The 11,515-nt window shown below is 46.9% G+C and overlaps 1 protein-coding gene across 2 annotated transcripts in view; it reads left to right on the top strand.

The window, feature by feature from the left end:
* The window catches only part of peak1 (pseudopodium-enriched atypical kinase 1), a 90,646-nt gene extending 79,708 nt beyond the window's left edge, over positions 1 to 10,938 (top strand). For both annotated transcript variants that reach the window (XM_068602850.1, XM_068602851.1), the window contains 2 exons: positions 1,292 to 2,106; positions 7,054 to 10,938. In XM_068602850.1, coding sequence (XP_068458951.1) covers positions 1,292 to 2,106; positions 7,054 to 8,505 — 2,267 coding nt within the window. In that variant the 3' untranslated portion in view covers positions 8,506 to 10,938. The remainder of the gene's footprint in view (positions 1 to 1,291; positions 2,107 to 7,053) is intronic.
* The last annotated feature ends 577 nt before the right edge of the window (positions 10,939 to 11,515 follow it).

Below are 11,515 nucleotides of genomic sequence, written 5' to 3' on the forward strand. Positions count from 1 at the left end.
TTAACAAGAACCCAAAATATTGTAAGTTCTTTGTTCACATGAGCCATATGGCATTTTAATCCCTCCATGCAGGTTGTTTCATCATCACATTTACAGTATTTTTGTGCATTATGAACATAAAAAGTATTCTTGACTGTGAACACTGCAGACTCTTATGTAATGTAGTTGAATCGCAGCCACATTGCTGCAACAGAAGATCTCCACGACTGGACGAGGGAGGCTGTTGTTTTCTTGGGTGGATTACTGCAGATTGGTGGAGGAACACATTAAATTCAGCCTTTCCCCCGTTCCAGGGAGGATTACCAAGATTTACTTCATCCTGACGGCTCTTTCTGAAGGCTTCTCTTGCTCTTTTTTTTAATACGACGGCAGCGTGAGGACTCGCGTCACTCGTGTCGTTTCACCAGAACTCACCAGAAAGCAGTTGCAGGGAGGTTCGCTCAGGCGGAGGCCTTCAGCGCGGGGGAGATTTGGGCAAAAAGACGTGACTGTTTAAAAAGACATCTCAAAGCACTCAGCAGCGTCTCATCTGCGCAGCAGGTCTGTGACCTGCGAGGCGTTGTTCTTCTCATCCTGTGTCGGATGCTCGTCTCTGCGGTCCTCGACTCCGGAGAACATCGAAGGGAGTCCAATCAAACCCCTCAACCACCTCCCCCGATTCCCCCCCGCCGCCATCCCAGAGAAATAAGGTCAATTGAGGCCAGCGATAGAAGCGCTCTCTCCATGCGGCCTCTTTAAGCCGCGCAGCCCGACTGCAGATTGAGTCGGGCAGCTGGACGGTCGGTGGGTCCGACTTGTGCTTAGCTGTCCCGCTCTCTACGCTGCGACTCTTCCTCGGGGTCGCCAGCTCGCTCGCGTGCAGCGGCACACGACCTCGTGTCGGCCTCTCGTCTTCGTGACGGGGCAGCGAGCCGGAAATTGAATCTCACTTTTGCGAAAAGTAAATCGCATTTGATACCTTCTTCTTCTTTTTTTGTTGTTGCCATGTTTACTCTTTATACTGATCGCATTCATTCAGTCGTGACCTTTTTTTTTAAGCCTTGAAAATTTGGCCTTTTTTTTTTGGCAAACACAATTATACAATGAAGGATTGTTTGCTCACAGGAAGAAAAAAATGTAATCCAAAACCATCATTTAAATATTGGGTGGATAAGTCATCATGTAAAGACTCAATCTTCAATGACTTTGCAACTTTACATTTTACTTATGTACAATGCTGAATTAAATGAACTTTCTATGGTCATGTTATATATTCTTATTATTGCAATATTATTGTCTTTCTGTCCCTCAGGTCAATCCAGAGCCAACATGATCCCGCTGAAACAGCCACGAAACATCAAAGCATCTAACGATACCTTGGCCTCCATCGACCTGGACGGCTTTGCCGAGCAGCCCGCCTCTCAGGCCACGCCCCCGCCGCTACCGAAGAAGTCGGTGCCGCGCTCCAGCACCGAGCCCAGCCTGGCGGGCAAAGAGTCGGTCCAGGGAGGCCCGAGACCTCGTGCTGAGGCCCGACCCGGGGGCACCAACCTGAGCGTGGCCAACCCGATCTACGACCTCGACTCCACGTGGGAGACGGCCAGTCAGGACTCCTCTGTCAGCTCCGAGCCCCACCGGGTCCACGACCACGAGAGCGGCGACTCCTTGGAGAGGCCGGCGGCCGCCAACAAGGGCCGACCCACCCCGGCGAACAGCGGGTCCTCGGCGCCGCCTCAACCTCCAGCGGCATCAGCCACGACCGGCAGAGAGAGGAGGGCCTACCCGAGTACAGAGTCCCTGGCCGGAAGGGGCCGGACGACGGGGCGAGGTGCCGCCGCCGCCGCCGCCGGAGGCGCCAAACCCCAGAGACCTGCACTGTACCGCGGGTTAGACAGCTGGGACGAGGTGGTGGGGAGGATCCGCGGGCTCCACACGGACACGCTGCGGAAACTGTCGACAAAGTGCGAGGACCGCTTCATGGCCGGGCAGAAGGACCACCTGGGATTCGGCACCGACAGCTGGTCCCACTTCAGGCTGACCACCGGGAAGCCCTGCTGCGAGGCCGGGGACGCCGTGTACTACACCGCCTCCTACGCCAAGGACCCACTGGTCAACTACGCCATCAAGGTGAGATGTCTCTGCTGATGAAGACTTCCATTGTCAAGCACAGTGCCACACCGCTGCTGCCTCTAGACTCAGGGCCCAGAGATGTGAAGCCGTGGAGCTACACTCACAGTACATCAAGTTAAATCTAGTAAACGCATCGCGATGCACCTTTTGAGTTTGTGTCTGGTGACTAGAACATATTTAAATGAGATGAAATACATGCAGCTTCGCTGATACCTTGATAAAACTAATTTGTTTATCTGGAGTAAATTAACAATTTTATATGTATATATATTATAAAGGAACAATTTTTGTAAACGGAATATCTTTGGGTTTCAAAATGTTAGTTGGACGAAGTAATACTCTAGAAAAGTGTATGTTTTTTCTTTTTTTCACTTTTTCTTTTACATTTCATCGGCCTAATCAAGGAAATAATTAGCCAATTAATCAGCCATGAAAATAATTGTTCGTTGCAGCCCGAATGCAGATAACAAACAATCGTACTCCTCAAATTGGTATCGAGAGAAACTAATTAGGTTTAAATAACGTCTTAATGTTGTTCACTTTATGTGAAGCAATGTTTTATTTGTCATTAATTGCTTTGAATTGCAAGTAATTCAAACTTTGCATGACCCTGAAACTACTTGGTTTGCCCCACTTTCTACTTCACGATGGACTAAAACGAGTAATTTATTCTTTTACCAAATGGTGCAACAAGCAGCTGCTCTTCAGCATCTTATTAGTTATAATTCCTTTGTGTTCATTCTTTTGTTTGGTTTTTGGAGTCGTTGCTGCTCTTCCCCTCTCCATGGAGATGGATTGGTTGCCGTCCGTCCTTGCGGTAGATATATTAAATCCGTCTGAATTTTAGTGTTTTTGTGTTCAGGAATCTCCGCCCACTTCTTTAGCCGAAGTGGAGGAAAGAGGTTTGATGCTGAAATATTGGCACTTAAACTTTAAACCCTGCGGGGCACGACCAGGTGCAATAAAACCTGTGTGTGCATGAGTTTGTTGTCTTTTTTCCTTCTTTAATTTAATTGCTCGAGGGTGGCAATTTAGTCTACTTGTGGTGCTGTGTGTGCGCGTGTGTGTGTGTGCGTGCGATCGGGGGCGGAGCTTCCTGGAAGAGTTCTGAAGCTAAACACAAAGCTAGATATGAATGGCGGCTGCTTTATTCACAGGATATGAAACTCTCTTCGCTCCTGCAGCACTTCAAGCGGTTTGCCCTCGCATTAGCTGCAGACTTTTCAAGAGAACGTCTATTTGTGTGTGTTTTTTTTTCGTGACTCTCACCCATGAATAAAGCATCCAGGGCCCGAGCTTCCCAATTAGACTTTTTTTTTCTCCCCAACTCGCCATTTTAACGCGGGCCAGTTGTTTTATACTGCCGTCCTTAACCCCGTAAAACGTGGTTGATCCTCCTGCAAATGAGATTTCACATGCCGTGATATTTTTAACGCGGTGTTAATTATTCATAATCCACCTTTTCGCATGTCTGTGTGCATTACGGCTTCTCCGAGGAATTCAGACAGCGAGTCGTGAGCTTCAAAGCTCCTGAAACGTCAGCAGCATTAAGGAGTCAAAGAGGGAGCGATGAACCATAATTGTCCTTTAACCTGCAGCTTTGTGTTAGAAATAACAATGCTGCTTATGAAATGTGGATCTTAACAGTGAAAAGTCTACGAATATGTCCTTGAGGAATGACCAGGAGGCAGCGGAGTCTCAGAGCCAACACGCCTCAACAAAGATCCAGCGAACACACACATTCCTGAAGAGTTACACGCTGCGTTTGAGAGGAAGTGCTTCTTCAGCTCACATCACAAGTTAATGAACCGAACGCAAATGATGTCACAGAGACCACCGAGGTTCAAGTCGCCCTGAACAGAAGTGATATAGTGAAATGATTGTGTTTCATAACACAAAATGAACTGTATTATGTTGGGGAGAAAGACAGTCAGTTGTACAAAAGCTTTTACAATAGTTTGCACAAAATTGATTGGACATGAAAACATGAATTTAATAGTGCTGCATGTTAAAACTATTGAAGCCCATTTCCGCCCAAAAAATAGTCATGACAAAAAAAAATATGACAATTACTTTTTTGTCATAATTGTGACCTTTTTTTGTCTTTTTTGTTGTTGTTGTCATTTAGACAACATGTTGTCATTTTTTGTCATTATGACTTGTTTTTTTTTGTCGATATGTTGTCATAATTATCTCTTTTTTTTTTTGTCATTATGACTTTTTTGTCATCCTTTTTTTGTTGTTATAATTATGTGTTTTTTTGTCATTAAGACTTTTTTTGTTGTTGTCCTAATTATGTTTTGGTTTTTTTGTCATACTTTTTTTTATGGTCATAATTACGACTTCTTTTTTTGTCATACATTTTTTTGTTGTCATAATTGTTTTTTTGTTTTTTTTTGTGGCGGAAATGGACTTCCATATATTTCTTACGTTAAACAACTAATTTTCAAAGTCAAAATTCTGTTTAGTATGAGAGAAAAAAGAGAATGACGTCTCATCCTTTGCATGATTGCATGAGACATAAAGAAAAACAAAAATCGGCGTGCCGGATGACATCACTCGTCTGATCTCATCAGTGTCAAGAACACTGAGATCAGACAAATGATGTCATCTTTAACAATACATGACACAAGAAATGACACTTCTCAACATTACACCTGCTGTGCCTTCATTTAGTTTGCCTTCACTTCCTCAGATCAAACTCAAATCTTTTGTTTTATTGAGATGTCCTGACGTCTGCTGGCGGCGTCTCTCTGCTCTGTCGGTAGCAGAAAGTTCAGAAAACACGTCTTTGATCTCCTGACTTCTCCTGCGCGTTCTCTGCTCAAACAGGTTATTTTGTTCCTGGTGTTGCGTAAGCTCGCCGGCAATTTCTGTTGATTTTAATATCTTTAAAATGTATAGCGGCCTCTTAATATCATATTCTACAAGCGCTTTGGCTGAAGAACATTTAACTGAACAACGGCTGCAGTCATCAAGCTTTCATCGTCTCAAAGTTAATGACATTTGAAAGCGTTTCATAGGAGAAGGCTGGCATTATCACAGATTTGCTTTGAGATTAGATGAGAAAACGTTGTTAATCCCCAGTGGGGAAACTCATTTGTCATCAAAATTCATACAGACAACAGACAAAGTCCACATTGCACAGCAGACAAGACGCATACGAGGAACAAACACTATAAAATGCCATCTGAAACATGACAGACGCCAGAAAGATGCTAAATAAAAAAACACAATAGGTGTTCATTAAAAAAAACCAACTGCTGCTGGAACAAAAGACCTTCTGAGTCGTTCAGTGAAACACTTTAACATCCTGAACTTCTACGTCCATTAAAAACACATCCATAAAAAGATCAAAGCCATCAGCGTGTTAAGGGTTCGCTTTTCTTTTATTTCTCACCATCTTTTCACAACAATGTTTGTCACTTGAGACGCAATCAGCTGAGGCAACAACCTCTCCACCCAACTAGAACACCTCGCTCTGATAAAGTATACACTCTACCTCTGGTAAAGTATACACTCTACCTCTGGTAAAGTATACACTACCTCTGATGAAGTATACACTCTACCTCTGGTAAAGTATACACTCTACCTCTGATGAAGTACACACTCTACCTCTGGTAAAGTATACACTCTACCTCTGATGAAGTACACACTCTACCTCTGGTAAAGTATACACTCTACCTCTGGTAAAGTATACACTCTACCTCTGATGAAGTATACACTCTACCTCTGATAAAGTATACACTCTACCTCTGGTAAAGTATACACTCTACCTCTGGTAAAGTATACACTCTACCTCTGATAAAGTATACACTCTACCTCTGATAAAGTATACACTCTACCTCTGGTAAAGTATACACTCTACCTCTGGTAAAGTATACACTCTACCTCTGGTAAAGTATACACTCTACCTCTGATAAAGTATACACTCTACCTCTGATAAAGTATACACTCTACCTCTGGTAAAGTATACACTCTACCTCTGGTAAAGTATACACTACCTCTGATGAAGTATACACTCTACCTCTGATGAAGTATACACTCTACCTCTGATAAAGTATACACTCGACCTCTGATAAAGTATACACTCTACCTCTGGTAAAGTATACACTCTACCTCTGATAAAGTATACACTCTACCTCTGATAAAGTATACACTCTACCTCTGATGAAGTATACACTCTACCTCTGATGAAGTATACACTCTACCTCTGATAAAGTATACACTCTACCTCTGATGAAGTATACACTCTACCTCTGGTAAAGTATACACTCTACTTCTGATAAAGTATTCACTCTACCTCTGATAAAGTATACACTCTACCTCGGGTAAAGTATACACTCTACCTCTGGTAAAGTATACACTCTACCTCTGATGAAGTATCCACCCTAGCTCTTATAAAGTATACACGGCCTCACTCTGATAAAGTATCCTCACGAGCTCTGATAAAGTATACACCTAATAGCTCTCAGGTTGTCTCTCAGTCATTCAGGCACAAACCCATTCGTCCCTAGCGAGGATGTGAGTCTTACAATATAAATTAAAGAACAATGTTTTTATTTGAAGTCCTTCCCTAAAGCAGCTGGTCATTGTTCTTTTTGAGAAAACGTTCCTCAGAGAGGAGTAAATAGTTTTTAGCGGCGCATTAATACACATTTGATGCCAAAGTCTAGCAGCAGGACGGTGTATGTGAGATTGCCTCTTATTAAAGCACAGAGCCCATCTCCATATTAATACAGATAAATGAAACCGTGGGGTTCATTCCTGCCTCTTGAATGGTTCTTGCACAACAATGGAGCTTTCTGTTACACAGAGGAATGAGATATATCGGGCTTTTGCGCAGGCAATACTTAATTACTAGCGTCTATTCGTCCCTTCGCAAATGGCTCCGTCATAAAAAAAAAGAAAAGTAATTTCATATCGTCTCCCTTATCCCTCCAGATCTGTCGGAGCAAAGTGAAGGAGACGCAGCAGCAGTTCTTCCACAGCCTCGCGGTGAGGCAGAGCCTGGCCGTGCACTTCAACATTCAGCAGGACTGCGGCCACTTCCTGGCCGACGTCCCCGCCCGCCTGCTGCCCTGGGAAGAGAAAGAGGGCGAGAAGGAGGAAGAGGAGGATGAGGAGGATGTCGACGGGCAGAAAGACATTAAGACTGACGCCGAGGGGACGGACCCCACGGCGCCGAACGGCAAACTGGATGAAACCCCGCCGGCGGGTCACATGAACACCGTTGGCCGCTTGAGGAGCCGCGTGGTGGTCATCACCCGCGAGGTGCCGTTCCAGACGGTGGCCGACTTCGTCCGGGAGGGCGCGGCGCGGCACGCTCGCAACCCGGAGCTGTACGAGCGGCAGGTCTGTCTCCTGCTGCTGCAGCTGTGCTCCGGCCTGGAGCACATGAAGCCGTACCACGTGACCCACTGCGACCTGCGGCTGGAAAACCTGCTGCTGGTCCACTGCCAACCCGGCAGCCCCTGGAGTCTGGACATCCTCGAGCCCAACAACAACAGCAGCAGCAGCAGCAGCAGCAGCAGCAGCAACAACAGCGGCGCTGCCGCCGCTGCAGGAGGCGCCGCCACTGCCGCCGCCAACGCCACCTGCCCCGCCCGGCTCATCATCAGCAACTTCTCGCAAGCCAAACAGAAGAGCGCCCTCATGGCCGCCGACCCCGGGACGCTGCGCGACCAGTCGCGCCTGGCCCCCGAGATCGTGACGGCGACGCAGTACCGCAAGTGCGACGAGTTCCAGACGGGGATCCTCATCTACGAGACGCTGCACCGGCCCAACCCCTTCGAGGAGACGCCGGAGCTGAAGGAGCGCGAGTACACCTGGGCCGACCTGCCGGCGCTGCCCGTCAGGTCGCTGTACTCGCAGGGCCTGCAGCAGCTGGCCCGGCTGCTGCTCACCGTCAACCCCTCGGAGAGGATCCGCATGTCCGAGGCCCGGGCCTGCCTGCAGTGCCTGCTCTGGGGCCCCCGGGAGGACCTGTTCCAGGCGCTGGGCTGCGGCAGTAGCAGCAGCGGCGGCGGCGGCGGTGGCGGCGCGGGCCCGATGTCGGGGGCCACGGCCAGCCAGCGCGAGGCCACCCTGCAGAACTGGCTGGACCTGAAGCGGACGCTGATGATGATCAAGTTCGCCGAGCGCTCGCTGGACGCGGCCTGCGGCGTGAGCCTGGAGGACTGGCTGTGCTGCCAGTACCTGGCGTTCGCCACCACGGACACGCTGAGCCGGGTGGTGCACATCCTGCAGCAGCCGCAGCCGCACCACCCGCCGCCAGCCCAGAACCAGAACCAGAGTCAGAGTCAGCAGCCGGCGCACGCGGCACCGAGCCAGACTCAAACGCACCAAACGCACCAAACGCACGCCCTCCACCTGTCTCAGTCACAGCCGCTCTGAGCTCCCCTTCGGCCATTTTTTTGGGCTCATGGCCAGACGTCTCTTCATTGTTCACTTCATCCGTTTGTTCGTTTTCCAGCTGGTCACAGCTCACGTGTGTGAGACACTCCACCAGCTGTGTGAGGGGTTAAAATGTTCATGTTTTGGGTTGTTTTTTTTTGCAGATAAATTCTGCAAGACCACAGACTAGATGTATAGTTTGCATGGTGGCTGCCTCTGAGATGTATTTGAAGGCTCCGTCAAATTGAATACTATTTTGATTTTTTTTGCGTTACACATCAATATTCTATAATTTCAAAAAAGTTAGATTCCCTTTAAAAAACAACATTTCTGGAGAGAAAAGTTGAAAAGAAAAAACTTGAGAAAGAAATGGAGATTTAACTGAGAGAGTCGTGTTTAAAGCAACAATTAATTCATCAAAAGACACAGATTTGAAATATGTAAAGATGAAGGGAGGTCATATGAAATGAAGGGGATGGGGGAGAAACAGGAAGTTCAAAAGAAACGTTCTATCCATTGGTGGATTTGTCTTCGAAGAGAGTGAGACTTCTTATTTTAGACAAAAAGTGAAATATGTTTGACCACTGAAGCCAAAGATCTGCCACAGATTGTCCACTTCGGCAGCTAGAGAAACTTATTTTATACCAGAAATGTATATTATAGTGATGACATGGTTACAGTAACTCCATCTGTTCTTACTCCCAGAGCGCGCAGACGCAGATCAAAGCAGTGAAACGTCCCTCTTTATGTTTCACATATTCAGAAGCAACACAAGTTCCCCCTCACACGCCGTCGTTTCATCCCGTACGTTACACTTTGAACGAGGTAGTTCGACGAACACTGAGCGACTTTTCAGAGGTTTTTAGACGCGTTGAAGGTCAAATGGGACACGACGGCCACCGGCTGCTGGTTTGCTTTCTCGTGGGCGAATGTGCAATTAATAAACCGCCGTTTGTTTGTTCTGCCCCTGTTGGAGGTAGCGGCGTGTGAAAAATGTGTGATGCAGTCTTTCCCTAAATCCTCTCCTCCGTTTAGTTTCGTGGCACATAAACTGATTCACTTCAGTTCGACTCTGCAGAGCAGCAAACGGTTCGGCGTGAAGACCCTGGGGCGGAGACGTCTTGTAAAAGAGTTGTTTTGGTCAAGTTGTGTTGGAACGGCTCCGCCTTTGAACGGATGACATTTTGCACATTCAGTCTGAGCGTCGGAGACGCTGACTCTCGTGCATTTGGATGCAACTGGATTGTGGTTTGTCCTGCAGCGTGTGGAATGTAAAACGTTGGCCTGGACTGAAACGGACATCTGGACCCGGCCTCGCGGCCCCTCCCTCCGCCCAACCACTCGCCTTCGACCTCTTCTGCGTCACAAGCGACCCGCGGCCTCCGACAGGAACTCCACCGCTGAGACTCGCCCTCTGCTCCCTCGTTACGATACCGTACACCTGGGTTTTTTTTATTTTTTTTAGCGTCTTGAAACGCAAAACTTTTACTTCTGTGTGAAACGTCCCCCTTTGGTTCGCCTCCAGGCGGACGACGCTTTTCAAACTCTGCAAGAAAAAGACTCCGCGGTCTCAAGTTTACGTTATATCTGCTCTGGTTGACTGCAGCGGGTTCATCGTGTCACTCGGGGAGGAGGGAAAGGGATCAGGATGCTGTGATCCTTCTGCTGCCGACGGACAGTACGAGACTTTATGGTCCACGGAGCGAGAGGAGGAGGAGGAGGAGGAGGAGAAGAAGAAGCAGGTGTGAGATTGTTGCTGCATTAAAGGCTTTGTGTTCTGAGGAATGTGTGTGGACGGCACTGGTGGCTGTCCTTGAATCGAGAGATTCGAGCCTTTATATAGTATATATAGTATAAATATATATAACCTTTATCTATTTTAATCCACACACTATTTTGTCGAGTAAGGGAGCGCCTCCATTTCTGTCTCCGGAGAGCCCAAACGTCATTTATCCATTTTAAAAGCTTCACTCTGTTCTTCAACCTTGCTCGTTTGTTTTTTAGTGGGGTGGGAAGAAAAGAGGAGGGAGGGAGGAGAGGAGAGGAGAGGAGTAGTTATCACCGTCCTCGACGAAGGATACAAGGATCGATGTACAGGACAATGTACAGTATTTTTACCCCTCTTGTAAAGTTGTCTGCCGGGGAGATGAACCACTTTGGAACGAGGCTGAAGGAACTTGAACGCACCACCGAGACCCAACGTTCATCAACTGTGCGGCCTCCAGCGAATGCTTTGTTCTCTCTCTCTCTCTCTCTCTCTCTCTCTCTCTCTCTCTCTCTCTCTCTCTCTCTGCGTTGTTAATTGCCACTGAACAGAACAACTGAAGCTCTATTAACATGTGTACAGTTTGTCTCCTGGCCTGCCATCATTTATTGTTGATCAAGTTAACCAGCGGTAACAGAACAATAAATATATGTTTTTATACATATTTACTTTGTGTCGTTGTGTTATTGATGTTGTGTTGATTTAACCCTCCAGGAGAGAATAACCTAAGTCTCGTATAACTGGGCTGATTGCATAAAAGAAGAAAGTGTGTGACAGATGTTTGGCATTTCAGTCATTTCATAGTCTATTTCAGGGCTTTGCAAGTCATTAGTTTTGTACTTGGGTAGATTATAAATAGTTTACGCAGTAAAAACCCTTCTGATTCCAGCAAAAATAAGACCGCTCGACGAGCCCCGCGGCCGATAATGAGCCTTTTGAATTATTTACAGGGACCATACTAAAACTGGAAACATATTAATCTTCCGCTGGGTTCTGAACATCAACCGAGAGAAACCAGAAGCTGCCACCTCGAGTGTCGGAGGAGGATTTTAAACTTGTTCTTTCTGCTGCCAGCGTGTGTCTTCTAGATCGAGGGCAGAGTGTGAGTCCAGAGAGGTTTTTAGTTATTAATTCAATCCAAAGTCAGATGTTTCTGTCTTCATGTACATACATTGATGTTTTTCATAAAGTTCCATTTTTAAAGGTGCACTCACAACAACAACCCCAAAGCACAACATGTCTTCC

The sequence above is a fragment of the Clinocottus analis genome, unplaced genomic scaffold, assembly GCF_023055335.1.
Source record: "Clinocottus analis isolate CAN_PGR_092001 unplaced genomic scaffold, fCliAna1.0.p SCAF_6, whole genome shotgun sequence".
NCBI classification, from domain to species: domain Eukaryota; kingdom Metazoa; phylum Chordata; class Actinopteri; order Perciformes; family Cottidae; genus Clinocottus; species Clinocottus analis.